General features: G+C 40.1%; 2 protein-coding genes across 3 annotated transcripts; both read right to left on the reverse strand.

Moving 5' to 3' along the window:
* Positions 1–6,498: 6,498 nt before the first annotated feature.
* On the reverse strand, positions 6,499–11,609 carry LOC115680572 (uncharacterized). Of its 2 annotated transcripts, none has more exons than XM_030604391.2 (9): positions 11,322–11,609; positions 10,191–10,318; positions 10,017–10,064; positions 9,753–9,866; positions 7,957–8,025; positions 7,800–7,856; positions 7,511–7,666; positions 7,050–7,130; positions 6,499–6,958 (listed from the first exon to the last, which is right to left on the reverse strand). In XM_030604391.2, the coding sequence occupies exons 1-9, from the start codon at positions 11,497–11,499 to the stop codon at positions 6,893–6,895; spliced, it is 897 nt and encodes a 298-aa protein (XP_030460251.2). In that variant the 5' UTR covers positions 11,500–11,609; the 3' UTR covers positions 6,499–6,892. The 2 variants fall into 2 exon arrangements, with proteins under 2 accessions (XP_030460251.2, XP_030460250.2); XM_030604390.2 differs by having other exon boundaries at positions 10,017–10,070.
* A 3,596-nt stretch (positions 11,610–15,205) lies between these two features.
* LOC115667005 (triose phosphate/phosphate translocator, chloroplastic) lies at positions 15,206–19,439 on the reverse strand. Its single transcript, XM_056316110.1, has 12 exons — positions 18,973–19,439; positions 18,803–18,877; positions 18,488–18,553; positions 18,302–18,380; positions 17,179–17,299; positions 16,960–17,055; positions 16,521–16,633; positions 16,300–16,377; positions 16,083–16,199; positions 15,832–15,931; positions 15,619–15,719; positions 15,206–15,425 (listed from the first exon to the last, which is right to left on the reverse strand). The coding sequence occupies exons 1-12, from the start codon at positions 19,260–19,262 to the stop codon at positions 15,408–15,410; spliced, it is 1,254 nt and encodes a 417-aa protein (XP_056172085.1). The 5' UTR covers positions 19,263–19,439; the 3' UTR covers positions 15,206–15,407.
* Positions 19,440–20,076: the final 637 nt, after the last annotated feature.

Here is a 20,076-nt window from a genome sequence, read left to right on the forward strand (position 1 = left end):
ACATCCTTTTTCTCCGCTGTTTGCGTTCAAAATAAGAGTCCGAACGATAATGTGCCCACCTAGGTTTTTCTAATATTATATGGGCGGGTCCATCGAAATTTTTCTAATATTGGAATTAGATGAGAGTGAGGGAATCATTTTGAAGTTAAGTTTAAAAAGGGAAAAGGGTAAATTGGGAAATGACTATTTGAATATTATATGTATATGAAGCAAATAAAAAAAAAAAACAAAGACAAAAAGCGAAAGGGAAGATGGGAGGGTAATTATGCGTGAATTGAGGAGTGGGTGGTGCACGCAACATAATGGCCATTTAGTGCACGCAGCATGTGCCCCTCCTCTACTACTTGTCCTATGCATACTCTTTGGGTAGTCCCTTGTACTCTTTCCAAAATCATCCCCTGCGCACCTAGCCTTTTCAGTAATTACTCGGTGTGTATGGAACTTGGAGTAGCCCCATCACTTGTGGAAATTGATCGGGCGCTCAAAGATCCATGCACTTAAATTTGCATGCAGTCGGACAGATCTCGTATTTGGATCACGACCTCTACCACTCGTAGCGACCTTGAATGCCACACCCACCACCTTGCAGGTGAAGTTTCATCTCTAATGCACGGAGATGTACAGTCGAGTCGAAATCTTCAGATATCTCATATTATCTTGGAGGAGTAAAAAGGTTCATGACACCCTTTTGGAGGGGGAAACGAACGACAATAGGATAAAATATAATGTAGTCTGTACAAGTAAAGCCATAGCTCACATACGCATGACAGCTAAAATAATGCACTATTCTTGTGGGGGGACTCGATGCTATTGGACACTACTCTTGGGTTAATTTGCTTTTGCCGTGTAGTACTCTTTAGGGTTACCTAGAGTGAGGAAGGGGAGCCAAACCTCACTTTTAACTTTTTGTGAGGTTCTTCTATAAAAGTTGGATTGGGAGAACAATATATTATGGGGATGAGTATCATCACCATGAGATCTTCCCCAAAACTCTTATCAATTCATATTTTGGAAACCCTTGAAGGTCATTTTGTCTTTTGGTCCAAAGTTGAGTATACCACAGTTTCTAATTATAGTTGTGTTCCCATTACACCTCTCTCGGATTACCACTTCTTGAAGAAAATTCCGTTCTGGTTACAAAAACTTTAATCAATTTTATGATGAAGTGATTGGATTTTGATTTTAACGATCCCAACACATTAAATTTTTATTTGGATTTTATCAATGAGTGCTCCAGGGTCATTTTTTAAGCAACCGATTAAGGAAACTCTAAATTTTTAATACGTTGATTTCCATTGTGTTATGCGCAATCAGTGTCTAGAAAATTGAACAATTCCAAATAAAATATACTTCACTGGTGTCTGGGGACCCTTGTTAATAGGACCCTTTTTCATTTCTATACAATTGATACATTTTAACTCAACAAAGTAAAAACATGTATCAGACCCGTTCTCTGATGGAATATATTGATGTGGCAGAAACATGGCCAATTTTTTTGGATGTGCATCATTGCCACGAGTCACCCCATCATCATTTAGCTGAGAAATTGATCAGATTCCGATTAAAGTGCATCATCAATTGCAAAAAAATTAATGAAAGTTTTGGTGCATCCAAAATTGAAATCAAAGTTTATTTATAACAAAAAAGGTCATGATTATAACTTAACAAAAGAGGTAGTGAATATAACCAATACAAGAAATAAAAAATTTTGTGACCCAATTGTATAGTTTACTAAAGTTCAATGATCGATCATAAAATTTACCTTAATTCTTATGGATAAACCTAAAACCAAAGCCAATTGGCAACATTAACCTCCGGAGGAAACATTTCGTTAATTTATATTCGGTACAATGACTGTGTATATCATTTTTTAACACTAATCATCTCCATGATGGTCGATATAGGTAGTCGTTGTTTTAAGAAATAACTCAATTATCCAAATTGATGGCGATAAATGCAACTTTTGTATAAAAACAATTGCGCGACCTGCGTATATCATGTAAAACCTACATATGTCATAACTTTCATTAGTGGATCATCTAACAACAATGTGCTTATAACTGATAGTCTTCAGACTCAACTAATAGAAATTAAACCTACTTATGAGGAAAGGGAGTAGCCAGCTAAAGCACGTAGGGCTTTGAATTGCAATTTTGAGGGAGTTAATCAAGTGCTTGAAATTTTGAACCAAAAAAAAAAAAATCAAGTGCTTGAAATCGGACCCTCCAAAATTCAATGAGGTTAGGTAAAAGGTTACAGTCTGAGTTGGCCTATAAATACCAAATTCATCGGCCACTTATACTTTCTAATTGAATGCCCCTTTGCTGGAGGAAGAAGACCAAGGACTAAAAAGGGTTTTAGCTATATGTTCAACACAACATGAGTTTCATTGGATGAATTGATTAGATATTGTTAAAGCATCCCGTATTATTTGTTTATGGATTTTATATGCTCTTTACATAAATGTGCTCCCCATCGGCCTGTAAACTTAGCTTTTGGGGTAGGACATCGTGACTCCGTATCGGAGCCACGTTCTGCCCAAGTTTCTTTGGCCCGTGCAGCCTCAATTTGTCAATTTTTTGCATTCCCTTGTTCATCCAATTTGCACAAGAGCCCGTCTACAGGATTCATGCTTTTTATATACACACGATCTTCCTCAATCTGTTGACTTGGGTTAATTTCCTTTAACACTAAAAAATTGGTTTTGCTCTGCCAATCCACGAACATGGTGGCCAAAAGACAAATAAAATCAAACATCCAACGAAAAAACCTCAAAAGAAGAGTTGAAAATCGATTGATAGTGGGGGGAACAACCCCACACCCACAATAGTTTGTTGCCCATAAAGTAGAGCAATGGCATTTACTCCTTAGCTTTGGCATTCAATTTGGAAGATGGAAATTGGCGGTGGATAATATGGAGTCCACATCGAGAGTAGCTTCAGTCGTTAGGTATATATTGATTGAAATTGTGCTCAATCCCTTTATATATATTCAATTTGGAAGATGGAAATTGGCAGTGGATAATATGGAGTTCACATCGAGAGTAGCTTCAGTCGTTAGGTATATATTGATTAAAATTGTGCTCAATCCCTTTATATATATATATATATATATAGTCCATGCACCTAGGGCAACATAGTATACCCTAGGAAGCACAAGCTTGCCAAAAATATAGTGGTACTTTATTAGGTTATAAACAAATTAAATAATAATGACAATGATAATGATGATGATAATAATAATAATAATAATAATAATAATAAAGGAGCAGTTGGATTTCAGATGGCGCAAAGTCTTTTTTGTCAAACTCTTGCGTTGGACGGTTGAACCAAAAAGCTTTGTCCCTCGTTTCTTTGACCCCCTCCTCCTCCTCCTCCTCCTCCTCCTCTTCCTCTTTTGTTTTTCTCCTTTGTTCTTTTCCAGCTTTCTTTCTCGGATTCGGTGGGAGTTCATTGCGTGATTTGCGGAAGAGACTTCACCTTTTCTTTTTTTTACAATTGTAGGAGGAGGGGAAAATTTTCAAAAGAGCCCACCCACACGGCGAAAATTTCGAAATGCCCCTAGCCAAGGCGCTTAAGACGGCACGCGAGACACACGCGCTCGTCGGCCGGTAAAGATTTGAGCTGCTAGTGAGATGGGGGTGAATTGAGACGAAGTCGCCAATTTTAGGGTTTTCGATGAGCACCACTCTGGTAGTTTTTTTGTGAAAACGGAACCATTTCGGGGGCTTTCTTCGAAAATTTGCCTTGTAGCTTGGGCTTTCTTTTTACGTGGGTCATGAATTTTAACTAGTAAAGTGAAAGTAGAAAAGGCGGAAAGAAGGGACAAACTGAGAAAATAGATAAAGAAAAAGCATCCAAAGACTCTATGCTCGTTCTCCTCTTTTCCTTGTATTGTAGTTGCTTTCTCGAGCAAATCTCTTTCTTCCAACCGCGTCTCTTCGTCGTGCAATGGAGGAATTCGTGTGTCCGAAATTATCCCAAGAACATCTAGCGAAATTGGCGGGGATGACACCGCTAAAATATTTCCTGTCTATCCTAGGCTTGTGGACGCGCGAGTTCATTCGACCTTTCCTTTACAGTCTTATGTAACTAAGAACGCGTCGACATGCTTTGCCTGTCATCCTATTAGGGGAATGTTCGGAGTCGCTACCTTTTTATTTGAGCATCGGTTCAGCTTTCCCGCCGAGTAGCCGGACAACAGAGACATAGCTTTGGTAGAAGACAACTGAGACATAGCTTTGGTATAAGAAGTCACTATTTCTCCAACATAATCTAGCTCCAAGACTACGAAAATATGAAGCTTGTTGATGCGAGAGTTCGTTCGACCTTTCCTTAACTGTCTTATGTAACTAAGAGCGTCGCTTTGCGCATTGTCTGATTAGGGGAATGTTCGGAGTCGCTACCAATTGATTCAAGCATCGATTCGACTTTCTCGCGGAGTAGCCGGACAACCGAAACATAGCTTCGGTATAAGAAAGTCACCATTTCTTGATGTTCCAAGATTACAATAAACAAACGAAGAACGAAATCCAAAAATGTTTTGGAAAAGGAGCGACGGACCTCGACGTCCTTACTTGATGTTCCAATGGTCGTTGACCGTCGTGGGATGATGGAAATCGATTTCCAAAACGCTAACGTAACTTACCAAGGATGTCTCGAGTCCCCCCGACAACGGCGTCTTGTCGATTTGGAAGTGCTTGGAAACTTAACTTCGTTTGTGAAATCAAAGTGGGTCGGCATAAGTTTAGTTTTGTGGAGTCCATGAATCAAGTCTAGAAAGCTAGAGATGCGCTTCTAGAAGGGGTGGTTTCCCTAATTAGAAAAAAGGGAAAAATGTATTGGAAATCTTGAAACTTGCCACGAAAACGCAATTGAGTTGTAAAATCTTTAAAAAGTGCAATCAAGTTCTAAAAATTATCACGAAAGTGCAATCGAGACCTAAAATTTTCGAAAAAGTAATCAAACAAAAGGAATTGATTGGAAGTCCTGAAACTTGTCAGGAAAGTGCAATCGAGTTCTAAAATTTTTAAGAAATGCAATCAACAAAAGGATTTAATGGATCAATTTGACAAGTTATAGAACTTTTGTGACTAGTTTTAGGACTTAATTTCACGTTTTGAAAGTTTTATGACTCAATTGTACTTTCATGACATATTTTAGGATTTTCAATGCATTTATCCCTTAGAAAAATGAAAGAATAAAAGGCATGAGGTTTTAATGAAAGAACAAATCTTGCATGAGAGTTCTATTGGATAGATAGAAGGGTAAAGTGTCTTCAATTGAACTAAGGGTGAGCGGTTCTCGGTCCGGTCCGGTCCCACTCAAGAACCGGGAACCGGACCAGGAGGACCGGTTCCCATTTTCTAGGACCGAGAACCGGACCGGCTAGTCCTAGGACCGTGGACCGGACCGGACCGATGGTCCGGTCCGATTCCAATGGAACCGATCACGTACTTTTAAATTAGGCTTTCTATTTTAATTAAATAAATGTATTTATTTTTCTATTTTCAAATGGAACCAATCACGTTCCAATGGAACCAATTCCATTTTCCAATGGAACCAATCCTTAAAAAAATTGGTAAAGGCAAGAGGGAATAGATTAGGCTTTCTTTTTTTCTTCAAAAAATTTAAAAAGTAAATATATATATTTATCGGTCCGGTCCGGTCCGGTTCCCACCCTAGAACCGGGAACCGGACCGCCCGGAAACCGGTTCCACTTTTAGGAACTGGACCGATACTCTCGAGAACCGGACCAAACCGGCCGATCCGGTCCGGTCCCGGTTCGGGCGGTCCATCATGCTCATCCCGAAATTGAACCTCTTGCCCATGTTTTGAGGAGATCTCTATGTTCTATTTCATTTTGGTCAATGCCCCCCTCCATCATCTGCTGCTAGTGTTTTGCATGATTCATAAAAAATATAGAAGCCATTCTAAATCAATTTCTTTACTAGCAAGATTGCTCTACAAAGGTTTCCTTTCTAAAGGATAACACACAAATATGCACAATGTGAAAGTGATCTCACAAATGTGTTATAGTACATGTTGCAGCGTAGACCCGACATGGACGGACTCGGTCGAGCCTGTGAAAGCACAGGTCTAGCAGTCAGACTCGACATCAAACCTAAAGAGCATTGTCTATGTCTGCCAAATGACCGAAAAAGCGAGCAGCTTCTTCACACAATCAATTTTTACTAAAAACTGAGGGAACTTCTTCGTGAAGTTGATTGGGATGTCCGATGAGATATAGAAACGGAGCCACCTGGATGGAACCTGACCAACTCACGAAAGTATTTATTGGAGCCCAGCACAGCCCGACGGGCTTGAGAACACGATCGGAGCCCACTTAAATGTTGATCCGGCCCGTGGAAGGCACATCGACTCGTCAATCAAGAGGAAGAACCATATTAACCTAGATATACTGAACCAGTTTTACACATCAATCCTGAACTTTGTTCTTACCATCATTACTTGCTTCTGAATGAAAGGGTTTGGAAAGTGGAAAACCAACCAAATGATTACTTTCTGGAAATCACTAACGATCTAAATCATTACAAATCAGGTCAAAGGTAAAAGTTGTAAAGGAAAAAAAGTTTAAAAGCACAGCAGAAAATGCCACAATGGGTTTTCCATACTAGTCTACAAGATATTTGACCAAGACATAGTGCCTTTCTCAATCAAGAAAAGTTCAAAAAGCGTGAACACCTTTTCAGGTTCGCATCGTCGAGAATGCAGCTGGAGACTGTATGTATTGAAGCAGATTGAAAATGAGTTTCAGTGCTATGTACAAATCCGATTCAGCCGTGCCGATATTTTCCTACCAATATCAACATAGAAGAGCGAGGCATGAAGCGTCGTCTTCATTTGGAACAGATGAACACAGCAAGCTTCTTCTATAAGAGCAGTGATGAGAACCATGCCCAAATGCCCATTATGGGGAACAAAACGACTGCAGATGCCTGAAATGTAGCAAATGTTGTGAAGGCAAGTGAGCTACTGATTTTGCAGAGTTATGGAACAGAAAGAACTAAGATATAGGTAGATTCATACCACAAAGAACACCACTTCATTATTCGCAAGTGGTGCCATGATCTCATTTCTTTCCATCTCTCTCTTGATGAAACCTTGCAGCTGCAAATAAAATCAAATTGCTAAATTTTCTTTTATAACCATAGAAGATTTCGAGAAAAAATGTGTATTTCATGACTTCTGGTAAAAATTTATGAGCCTCCTTAATCTGAACATACATAGAATGCTAGCACTTAAATATGAGACATTTACCAATTTTATACAAGACCACCAATTTAAGTTGACAATGGTTAACAGTTATAGTTGCAGTTAGTCAAATTTTCGGCATATATGTTCCCACAACAAACAAAAAAAATGGCTCCAGTACAGAGTAATGCATAGGCAAATACTCTGCTAGGGTGTACTATACATGTCCTTATTGTTACTAAGACATATTTACACGTGGTGCTTGTTTGTTATTTTACAAAAGTTTGTGCACAAACCTCGTGATGATACTTCTTCACAGCCGAAAAGGCTCTCTTGGACAGATGCAGAGCCCTGGAGAGATGGGAAGTTGATGTAGGTTCTTTGACAAATGAATATTGATGTAACATCACATGCACCATCTGAAGATGATTGCTAGTGATGCTGTCAATAAACTATAAGCCACACAAATGAAGTATATCTCATCAGAAAACACATACTTCGTGAATTATGAGCTTAAAAGAGGGACAAGATCATATTCAGAGCTTCAACGGCATGTGAACTAGTACTTAATATACCTGCAATTACCTTTAAGAATGTGCATCTTGTTGGATACACTCTCCTTCGAACATTTAGAGTCCTCACCTGATCAACAAAGGAAAGTGCATATTAAGCCAGGAGGAAGAAATGGTGTAGCTGAAGCAATTCAATGTAATCACACAAGAGGCAGCATATCATGATATACTTCTGTAATCTGGAGAGCCTGCTCAAGGTGCTGAATTTGAATCCACTGCTCTGAAACGATGTCAGCCAGCTGTAAGCAAAGTGAATGAAAGATTACTAAAACCAGTGTGCAACAACAAATAAACAATCCTAGCGTAAAAATAGGTTTTTAATGAACTTCTAGGACTCTAGACAAGCTCGAACATCATATCCACCATTGAATTTTCTGTATCTACAACTCTATGAGTGAATTTTGAGGGAAGATTAGCAAGGAAATCTGGAAGATTAGCAAGACAACCTGGACTCTTGAAAATTGTAGAGCATACATTTTGCACAAGACTTCCGGTTTAATAGAATTTTAGGTCTATGTTATAAAAGATATACCACTAAGTAAATTCCATACAATTGGGAACTAATATTGTGAGATAAAGAGCAAATATAAGTAGGCCAAGGAAATAGAACAACAATGTACTCAAAGATTTACGGTAGAGAAGTTAAAAGCATTGGTTAGGCCCTGCACGATACTTTTCTTTTACTTTTTTCTTTTTGTAGAAATGCTTACAATTGATAGCATATGTTGTAACATTCACGTTGGATAATTATTGACAATAATGACAGCTTGAACTGGCCATGGCAAACCAACATAATGGTAACATCGTAGAAAGAATCCACGCCTGGAATGGCTCATTTAGTCCTCTGTAATGTAAGATATATAGGAAAAAATGATTGAACCAGTGAATTTGGTGAAACTGTACAATTCCACTAAGCAAGTGAAAGACCACCGCAGTCTTTGCTATTTGTACAGCATATGGCATGAAGTTCGTCCCTCTTCCATTTCTTTTGTTTTTTATAACAAAAAGTTTCTTTTAAAATAGTTACAAGACCTTACTGAACAATCTGGACAGAAATTGCCTTAGACATGAGGACGTCCCATAAAACAGCCAAAGTTCAAACAAAGACATGAAAATTGTGAAACCAGCGTTGCATGAAAAGTTGTATAGTTCGTCATTAAAGAGTCTGACTTCAAAAAGCATGTTGTACATTTATACAAAGATCTTTGTTGTTTCAACACCACCTGTAATCTGTTCCATCATATCCTACTACTTTCTTTCATGGCCAACCATTCTCTTTATCTAATATAAAATATTAGACAACCATTTCCCAAGCTGAAAATCCACAGTTGACAGAAAGCCTTTCCAAAAGTCTTTGTTAACAAGAGCCAATGTGAAACCTTAAAAAGAACCTTGACTGCACCAAAACATAGTCTCTGCTCTCAATTAACTTACTACCATTATAGTTTATTTTCTATACTCAAATTGCCTTTCCAGTCTCAGGCATGATGTAGCTCCTCTGGTAAACTTCTTTATCACGTGCAAAAAAAAAGAAGTATAAATTCTCAGGCATGATATAGCTGCTCTAGGCTTGAGTCAGTGTTCTGCATATAAGAAGTATATATTCACATGTTCTACAGGAGTTGATTCTGGTGTCTAGTTAACTCACTTTTGGGGTTCCTCTGATCATGCCAAACTGGAAGATAACATATGACATGTAATAATGAAGATCAGAGCATTGTAACCCATGATACCAGACAACAGAGGAGTTCATCAATGGACAAAGGGTGCAAAATGGAAAACAGGTAAGCCAATGTTAATGATAATAAGGTCAGTCATTTATGCACAACTAAACACAAACTATTTAGATGTGATCAAAGAAAGCTCATGACATACAAGTTTTAAATGTATAGCTACAAGAGTTCCCCTTCTTCAGCATCCTTAACCTTTTTCAATAACATATCATACTACATTTAGGAATTTTCACCTTTTCAACTTTTGAAGCAGTAACTTCCAGTCTAGCCTCAGCTTCCTTCGCTTTAGATTCCAAGACATGAAGATCAAAATTGTTCTTTCTTGAGACAGCCCATAGATGTCGTACCTAAGAATTCAAAGGCTATTTTTGAATAACAATTGAACTTTCAGATTCGCTCCACAAAATTTATTATTTCAGAAACTCAAAAATAAGGAAACCCCCAAAACAGTGATACCAAATGGGATAACTCAAAGCAAAACCAAACAGAAATGGAACCTCTTCCTCTAGAGCTTTAAGCCTTTTATCCACATTTGACATGTCATCCTGCAACTTTTAGAAAGACAAAAAAAAGCATTTATATCAGGAAACAAGAAGAATGAAAAAACTTAACTGTATGGATAAGAATTGCGCAGTTATGACTCATGTAGAACCTTAATTTCTGTAACTTACATTGGCATTGTCTAGAGTCAACTGCAAGGAAATGATCTTATGTGACACTTCTTCAACTCGCTTCTCATGCTGTTTGAGATGAAGGCCTTTAGCATCCAAGTGTTGGGTCCTCTCTTCAAGGATGGATTCTGCATTGTTCCATCAGCAACTCTCATTTAAGGTCAGTACCCTCTCCAACAACAGATGCAGTGGCAGAGAAAATTCTAGGAACAATAACCATGAGTTTCAGATTTTTTTTTCCACTGCTATGCAAGCAAACAGCCAGGATGTAGACAGAGTAACAAATTAATTTTCGATAATCATGATAGAAGCAATGGAATTCACATCAGTGGGTCCTTCTGCCAGAAAAAAGTTTTTTTCCTTAATATCTTGAAGAAGCCTAAAAGAAGAATTATAATGGAAACCAAAACAGGTTCAATACTATGAAGTCCCCAAAAGAACAGCAAAAGTATCTGATGGTGCATAACATGACGCTCCCAACTTAGTTTCTCGACGTCAACGATGCAATGGCAGACAAATGTAGCAATTCAAAAGGCTATTTCACACAAAAATTTGCTGATAATATAAGCAGCGAAAAAATCACTACTTTGAACGAGAAACACCAGAGACCTACATATATAAGCAAGTGAGTTTTCATTGCACATTGCGTGAAAAGATACTAATCACTCAAAGAATATTAAACCCAATGAGATTATAAACAAGACCTTGCCACCCTACTTCCGTGATCTCATCTCCCAAGCTGCACACGGAGCTTTTTCGCCAATCACTAACTACCCTTCTACCAAAACCGGGTAACGTAACCAATCTGACAGCAGATTTACAATATCGCCAGTTGACTGCGTTCTTCCCTCATTGATCTTATAATTTCTGGGACCCTACGAAGATGGCGGTAAATTGAAGCCCACCAAGCTATCTTCAGAATGGAAAACCTGAACTAATACCATTCACGAACGTTCAGCTTCACTCCACAACCTTCCAGACGTAACCAGCAGCCCCCAACCCACAAATTTTACAAGCTCATTCACAGTCCGGACCTCCTTACGATCTAGTTTGGAGCCAATCATCCGTTCGCTCAAAACATGGGCTCGACTGAACCACGGCGCGTTCAGACGGTAGGGAAGGAAAGCTTACCGAGGCGGGCGACGTGGAGCTTCAAATCGCGCAACTCGCAGGCCAAGCCGTGGCGGGCCTGTGGAGCTGGGCACGCCGTCGACTGGGGGAGCTCGGCGGAGGAGCGCGAGAGACGGAGGAGGAGGAGGAGGAGGAGCGGGAAGATGGCCGGGAGCAGCCGGAGGAGGTTCGCCGCCATCTCCGGTGTCTCGCCTCGAGGACTCGACGACGGCGACGAGATCGGAGGGAGACTCTCGACACTCACGAGAAAAAAAGGGAAAAATTTGAAAAAAAAAAGAAGGAACGATAAAAAAAAAATGATTCTTGAAGGTCCTAAGCAAGACCTTAATCGGCAAATTGATTTCTTTTACACGTGGCACCCATATTTTCGGACTTACGTAGCCAAGTCAGCAAAAATTTAATTCAAAAGTAATTAAAAAAAGAAGAAGGCTAGAGCGAGGGGCCGGCGGCTCTTGCCATGATCTCAACGAGGGCAACCGGGCCTCGCCCATGGATGCGTAAGGCCCTCGCAGGGCGATGGCACCATTACTTGCAATGGCCAAAGTCTCGGCGAGAGCGGTCGGCCCTCGCTCAATAGCGTGGCACTAGATGGCGGTGTCGACGATCAAGGGTCAGTTGACCCTCACGGTCCTTCTTAGTGCTGGCGCCACCCATCACTCGAGAGTGCCCGTCCTAATTGGTGATTAAGCAAGGGTCGATTGCCATCGTTGAGACTCCCACGAGGGGTGGATAGCACATGCCTTCCCGATGGAGAGGGCGACAAAGCCCCTTATCCCTCCACCAACCCTCGCACTGTACACAAGGGAAGAAGTTTGTTGGGGGTGCGCAGCAGAAGTCGGATACCTTAACACGGAGAGATCGCCAAGAGGTGCTCAAGTCTAAGAGTCTGAGCGTTATATATGTTCAATTGGACCTATGTTCATATGAGATTTTGGTGAGATCATTGCTAACTATTTTAAAAATTTAAACTATTAGATGAATGTATAGTTTAATTTTTTAATATTCTATCACTCCCCCTCACATTTAGTTCGGTCTTGTTGCCCAGTATTAAGCGTGAAAATATTTAATTGGGGCATGAAAAGATTCAAATTTAGGGCCTTTAGCTCTGATACCATGTGAGATTTTAGTGGGACTACTGCCAACTGTTCTAAAAATTTAAAGTATTAGATGAAGGCGTAATTTAATATTTTAATATTCTATCACTAATAATCTCTCCTTCACTCATGAGTTTAGCGTTAGGTTTGCTCTCCCTTAATTCAGGTATTCTTCTGCATCAAGATATGAAATCTGCCACCGAGTTTGCATTGTTATATGACAATTCCCACTGCCTGGAAATTATGTCCAACTTCATCCACCAACATCGGAACCCCACTAATCAACCATTGGCTCTCATACCAATTTGTTGGGGCGCGCGCAGTAAAAGTTCAATACCTTAACGCAGAGAAATCGCAAAGAGGGAACCCAAGTTTGAGCCAATCAATATATTCAATTGGACCTATATTTGAGTTATGGGTTAACTAGGTTATAGCAACTACTCTACACCACGCCACACCAAATCTCCTATGTGGAAATTTTTTTTGGCACTACTTATATTTGCATCCTAACGAAACCCAAAGTGGGGTTGGCAACTAATAACATCTCATTTTTCAAACTTTCAATGGAGATTCCGTCCAATGAAAATTCGGGATGACATTTTTCGATTTCTACAAAGAGATTTGTAGTTTCTGGTGGATATGCACATACCAAATCCAAGTGTACAACGTTCTCTACAAGATGTTAAGAGTTGCTGGCAACCATTCCGTGCCGAAGAGCATTCGATCGAAATGATTCTTTTTGATTCTCGTGCCGAAAACTCGATTCCGAGCATTTGAAAGCGTTTGGTAACGACCCAAAATTTCTATTCTGAAATAGTAAAAGAACAGAAATGCGTTTGGTAACGGAAAAAATTTCTTTTTATTAATAATATTTTAATAACATTTTAAATATTTTAATATTTCTTTCTTTTCTTTTTTTCTTCTCCTCCTTCTTGGCCATGGCCGGTAAAATATTTTTTAATTAATAATACTTTTATTAAAAATAATTTTTTTATTTTTTTGGCCATGGCCGGTAAAAATTTTTCTTATAAATAATTTTTTTATTAATAATTTTTTAAAAAATATTTTACTAAAAAATATTTTTATTGAAAATATTTTTTTCTTTTTTTTTCGCCATGGCCTGGTCGCTGGCCATGGCCGGTAAAATATTTTTTTATAAATAATTTTTTATTAATAATATTTTAATAAAAAAATATTTTTATTGAAATTATTTTTTTATTTTTTTTGCCATGGCCGGTAAAATATTTTTTTATAAATAATTTTTTTATTAAAATATTTTTATTGAAAATAATTTTTTTATTTTTTTCGCCATGGCCTAGTCGCTGGCCATGGCCAGTAAAATTTTTTTATTAAATTTTTTTTAATAATAATAATTTTTTATTAAAATATTTTAATCTCGCCCGATACGGTGAGGGTGGCCCTCGCGCCGGACATTAGAAGCTATATTAAAAACCAAGAAAAAGAAGAAGAAGAAGAAAAACTGATTCTCATTTTTGTTCCTTAATCAAGAAGCTACTTTTTTTTATTCTTGATTCTCGTCAAAATCGATTCAGGCACAAATTTGCAAGAATTTGTGCCCGTAATCAAAAAATTAAACAAACGGATTTCTATTCCCAAACCGATTCGGGGACAAAAGAACGAATCAAACACTATTTGGCAAGTTGCCATGCGCAGCCTAACTTTACTAGATTATGTCCATTTCAGCAAATTCCAATAACGCTAACTAATGTGAGGTTTGAGAGGGTGAATATATTAAAGGGATAATGACACAAATAGTCCATAAACTTTGGCTTAATATACAGTGTAGAACTTTAATTTATTCAGTGTAATCCATCAATGTTAGTTTAATATTCAATGTGATCCCTGAATTTTTAACTTGTTCAATGTGATCTATCGACTTTTGGTACATGTTCAATTTAATCCCTGAAATAGTTTATGAACTAAATTGAACATGTTCCAAAAGTTCAAGAACGATATTGAACAAATTAAAAGTTCAGGAACCACATTCTGCATTAAGCTAAAGTTTAGGGGTTATATTGAACAAATTAAAAGTATATGGACCACGTTGCATATTGGGCCAAACTTCATGGACTATTTATGTCATTTTTTCTTTATTAAAATAGCTTAGGGACTTGATTGAAATGATCGGAAAGCCGCGGATATTACCAACTATTACTTTAGTTTTATGGCCCTATTTTGGTATTCATGCTTAAAACAGCCACCTTTCCTTCAACTGACTATCCTCTCTCACGAGCATCATCTTACCATCTCTTTCCTTTTTTTTTTTTTCGCTAAAATCTTACCATCTCTTTCAATCTAAGAAGTCTCTGTTATCCTGATCTGTACTAACTTCTTGTCCAGTTTTGTGGGCAACAAAGGACCTTACTCTAATTGCGGGGTCATGCATCACTGTCCAAGGCAATGAGGCGAGGACGGGGAGAAGAATTAGGGGCCGTGGCGTGGGGTGGCACTGCCGGGAGCGCTAATCCACCCCCTGCCCCGCCCCGCCGCGCCGATTGCCATCCGTGTGATTGCATCAAACCTAACACGTTCAGTTTGAAGTCCCTAGTTCTTCTTTGTACTTGCACAGTCTCTTCTCAATTCGCCTGACTGACTAAAATCAACTCTTGGCGGGGTTGTCCACCGGACAAACATGTCAACCGGTTGTAGGGCGAGACGTCGGCGGTTTTCGTTATTTCGTTGAAGTGAAATTTTTCACATGATCTTGCTGCGGGCAGTTTCATGTGTTGTCTTTCCATCATATGGACTGCAGTTTTCACTCATATAATCTCAACAAGAGAGAGCAGATGATACATTATTCTTGGTAACAAGGGATGATTGTACAACGGCACTCCTTCAATGCTTCCGAATTAAAGAAAATTATTAGGAAAAAAAAACTTAATTATCATATTAGGATTTTTCGTTTTCATCTTCGAGGGAAAGTACACAGGCCTACAAGGTTTGGCGGTCCGCTTCCTCGTCTCGCTTCTTCTCAAGTCGATTTCAGTTGCTGCAATGAAATTCCAAGTATATACAGAAGTTAATAACACTGGCTTGAGCCCCAATTCATACCATAAAAGATTAATCATGCGCAACCCAAGCTTTCTCTAGACCCTAAAACACTGGCATGCTAACCAAACAAGACCTAGAGTTAGAGACCGATGAAATAGGTCTCGAATGTCAAGCCAGCAGTCGAGACTCACCCGTTTCTCTTCTTCCATCTTTGCCTTAATGAACGAGTAAATTGCAACTCCAGCAATTGCAATAACAGTGCCAATACCAGTTTGAGTTGAGATCTTGTTACCTGTAAGGAGAGCACTTAATCAGTATCCCATTTTTCCTAGGATTTCTAATCGAATAGTAGAGGGGGAAAAGGAAGCAAACACTAATTAAACCGGAATTAGATGCATACTCACCGAAAGCTAAGATTGAGAAGCCGATCACAAAGACACGTTTGAGGACATTTCCAACTGCATGTGTTAGAGGTGCGACTCTTTCCAAGGTATTGGTGGCCAACTAAAAAACATATGGAAATGTTTGTCATTTATTAGGACCATTCGACTTGATACCAAAGTAACTTGCAATTTCATTACTTCGTCGATAATAGTCGGTTAACAAAAGATATTCTCTGGTCATACGAGTCGGATAGACATTAGTGGAATAGTACCTGATTATAGAGGTGGTAAAACATTCCCACCCAAAAGAGATCAGAAACAAACTTGGTCATACCCACTTTTGCAATTGCATCATTGAAGCCATGCTTCATCAGTTGAGGTCCTTCGATCTTCACATAACAAAACACAAGGATGAATTTTGGGCCTCCATATTTAAGTTATCACTCATAATTACACCAATCAGGAAAAAATAGCACAAGCATTCCTCACAATAAGGGCCGGTGGAATGCAGACAAAGAGGGCGATGATGGAAATGTAGGCATAGACATTTGTACTATCCATATCAGTCTGCAGAAGATGACAAACAAATATTCACAAAAGATACTTTTGAGTTAGACATATCAATCATCGATTCATCATGCAAAAAGAAAAAAAAGGCATGACAACTAGAAATATAAAAGAAGCATGATAATGGTATAACTGAACATCACCATGGCTTTCTTGGAGTATATACTTCTGTAAGTGAATGAAACGTTGGAAATCATAGCACTAATAAATCCAGTCCAATTGAAAGAGAGTTCAGTCAATGATGCCATGGAGACACCTGGATGATAAATCAAACCAAAAAATATGTTAGAAATAGATCAGAAAATACTCCTCTAGCATTGACAAATTACAATTACAAATACTCGCATGATCCACCATGCAGCTAACGCCAACACATCTAAATACATAAACCAACCTGACTACTTACATGAGTGCATGCATGCCTGTCTGTGTAAACTAAGCTGCATGAATAGCAGTCATCAAGGAGCTAGATCCATGAAAGTGGAGATCTCCCAGACTAGAGATTTGAAGTCGAATAATGTGACTCAAACATGGTTGTATGCTACTGATTTAAAAAAGACAGTAAAAGAAGGTAGAACTGACCAAGGACGACAGGAGCCAGAGACAGCCACAAGGTAATGGGGATTGATTGTCCAAGTACAAATTGAGAAGCAGCAGCATTGAAGAACGGCTCAAGAGCTGAAATCAATATAGCAGGAATTAAGGAAGTAGAGTATTACAAAACTAACAGGAAGAAGATGTAGAAAAGCGGGCATTATCTTTATCTTTTGCTCCCTATCAGACAAATAAATGCTATTTTACCTTTAATGGTATGCGTGAAGGAAACAGCAACAGCTGCAAAGGAAACATTGCTGGTAACGTGACCAAGTGCATGACAAACAGCAACAGGAATAAGCACCTTCAGGAGGTTTGAATCAATTGGCTGCGCATAGAACCGACAGCTTCAATAGTTTAGACAACAGATAATGTTGCAGAAATTAAAGACAGCAGGGACGAAACAAAGTTATAGATTCAATACAACCTCAAACCCATTTGACTGTAGCAGATAACAGCAGGGGTTAATATGACATTGAGCACCGAATGGAATTGCACTTACGAGATTCAAGTATCATGTAATCACTATGCTAAAGCGACATATGGTGACAAAACTAGAAAGAAGCATCTCCATCATACAACTTTGGCTCAATCAAAACAGCGAAGGAGATAATAACAGTGCATGGAGATTTAGCCTCTTCAATTTAAGATCGATGCCCTTCGAACACCAATCGCCACATAATGCCGATGACAGACAAGAAAGACGGAAAAGACCAAAATAGCTGGAGACTGCTAAGAATGGAAGCTCAAGGCCTCCATCTACTTTGATTTTCAGAAGGCAAAAGGAGGTCCTATTCGTACATCCGTTCAAGTAAGTTTTTGGTGCACACACATCAACTAACAGTCCATGAACACTTATCACACATACACTTGTACCATTACCCCATTCAGCACAAGATTAAAGCCGGACTATTTGCCACTGAAGGAAAGATTGCCATTCTATTTTTCCTTTAAAGAATGAACTGGGACTCAGCAAACTATCATTGGACGACTATGAATTAAGAATGCCAACTTTGTGTCCTTAAGCCACACAGGAAAAAAGAAGATGGCAGTCGTTTGTCTCTGTCATCCCACATCCGACATAGAATAATATAAGATAAGCCAGAACCCAGACCGCAGAATCTGTGAATCTTTACACTCCAATCTCACAGTACAACGCAGGAAAACAAAAACAAAACTGTTTTTGGTACTTCTTGTTGCAATCAAGCTCTGAAAGCTTCGGACTTTATGCTTCAATTCATCGTTAATAGCAAATAAAGAACGGAATAGAGCCAAAAGAAGAAGGGTAGATGAATGAACGGATGGACAAAATTACTGGGTCTGGACTTACAGCTCGCTTCGGGAGGCCCACGGCCCAGCTCACCAAACAGTACACCACCCCAACGAACAAATGCACAACCGACACAAAGCTGCAGAGTCCAACAACACGCAAAACCAAACCCTCGTCACCGTCCTCAAACTTCCGCACAAAACCACAATTAGATCTCATCATTATTAAGAAAGAGTTCGAACTTACTAAGGATAGGGGAAGTAGTTGTATATCTTCTTGTTGAGGATGTTGAATATGACGTTCAAGAAGTACCTGCAACCAAGGGGGAAGAGGGGGCATTTCCGTAAATTCATACAGCGGCCCATCCCCTCCCGCTGGACCGGGGGAGAGGGTTTGAACGACTACTATTCGGACCGTTTCGACCGTTGGACGCGCGAGTCCCGGCGCTCCCGGCGCGCTATCGTGCGCCGTGCGCACCGGGCTCAGCTTAGCGGCGGCTCGCCGGAATTTTCGACTTTGCGTGGACGAACAGTGGTTTCGGAGGGAGATTTGAACACTCACCACATGAAGAAGAAGAATCCGGTGACGAGCGCCGGGTACTTCTCGAAGAAACCGACCGGCCCGATCTTCGCTTCGCTGCAATGAGGAGCCAGGAAGGGAAGAATGTCAGTTAGGCAACACGCTCGCCGGAGCTCGCCGAGTCGGAAAAACGGAAGGGGAACGGACCTCACCCGGCGGAATCGCCCCCCTCGGCCGGCGACGAAGCGGCGGCGGGGCCCGGCCGGAGGATCTCCTTCCTCCCCGCCCCACGCGAGCTCTCCAGCAGCAGCAGCGGCGCCGGCCGGAGCTGCCTCCCCCAGATCAGGTTCCCGCCCTCGCCGACGGCTCCGACCTGCCTCGGCGCGGCGAAGCAGAGGAGGCCGCCGCCGCCCCCGCCCCGGGAGCCCTCCCGCGGGAGCTTCCGGAGCTGGGGGACGGCGGCGGAGAAGGCGGCGGCGCGTGACAGCACTCGCGACTCCATGGTTCCAGAGAGAGAGAGAGATGAGGGAAGTGCACTACCAGTGGCTCTGCGCGAGGCCTCGTTAAAGCTTATGAGGATATCGCCGGGGCGGATAAGACTTAACCTGCGCCGGCGGCACTATCATGCGCCGCGGGACACGGGCGAGCTGGGAGTGCGCGCCCGCCCGTTATCCTCGCGATCCCCTGCTTCGCGCCCCGGGGTAGCACATGGCAGTCCGCAAATCATATTAACTGGCAAGAATGGTTGGCCACTATATTCACAAAATATAAATCTCAACAGAAGAAATTATAATATTAGACAACATGGCTTCTTTAATTCACATAATAAAAAAAAACGGTTAATAAAAAAACTCTCAAATCATGTTCATTGTAACACATATATTCCAAATTTTTTTGTGTCACTAAAAATCCTAAACTTGTGTATTGCGACATAAACACCTCAAACGTTTTTTTTTCTGTTATAAATAATCTCGAATTTATTACAGTGTGACTATATATGAAACTGAAGTAGAGAGTAGGCTTTTGGTGACCCGTAGTTTGAGGTTTTTTTTTTTCGTAGTATTTGCCCCTAAAAATTTTATTTTGTTTTCATTACAAGTAAATTTTATAGTTGCAAATATATCAAAATCGTGACCCGAGGACAGATGTAGATGGACGGTGGAGATTGGTGGGGCTCACGGTAACGCCGTGGGCAGGAGCGGCGGATGGGTCGGTTGATGATGTGTGGTGGAGGATGAAAGGGTTATCTGCAAAGGGAATGGATTGGGGGAGAGGGCTTGTCCTGTCCAATCGTTGTTTGTCCGTGAAATCCCTTA

This window comes from Syzygium oleosum, unplaced genomic scaffold (genome assembly GCF_021117445.2).
Source record: "Syzygium oleosum isolate NSW1041296 unplaced genomic scaffold, Sole_v2.1 Sole_v2.11, whole genome shotgun sequence".
In the NCBI taxonomy this organism is placed as follows: domain Eukaryota; kingdom Viridiplantae; phylum Streptophyta; class Magnoliopsida; order Myrtales; family Myrtaceae; genus Syzygium; species Syzygium oleosum.

Coding starts and splice junctions, on each gene's coding strand:
- LOC115667005 (XM_056316110.1), bottom strand. CDS start 19,262: ATGGAGTCGCGAGTGCTGTCACGCGCCGCCGCCTTCTCCGCCGCCGTC. Junction 18,554..18,802: donor GGATTCTTCTTCTTCATGTG/GTGAGTGTTCAA, acceptor CCTTGGTTGCAG/GTACTTCTTGAACGTCATAT. Junction 16,634..16,959: donor TCTGGCTCCTGTCGTCCTTG/GTCAGTTCTACC, acceptor TTTATCATCCAG/GTGTCTCCATGGCATCATTG.
- LOC115680572 (XM_030604390.2), bottom strand. CDS start 11,499: ATGGCGGCGAACCTCCTCCGGCTGCTCCCGGCCATCTTCCCGCTCCTC. Junction 9,867..10,016: donor TTAAAGCTCTAGAGGAAGAG/GTTCCATTTCTG, acceptor TTGAATTCTTAG/GTACGACATCTATGGGCTGT. Junction 8,026..9,752: donor CTGCTTCAAAAGTTGAAAAG/GTGAAAATTCCT, acceptor CTTTGCTTACAG/CTGGCTGACATCGTTTCAGA.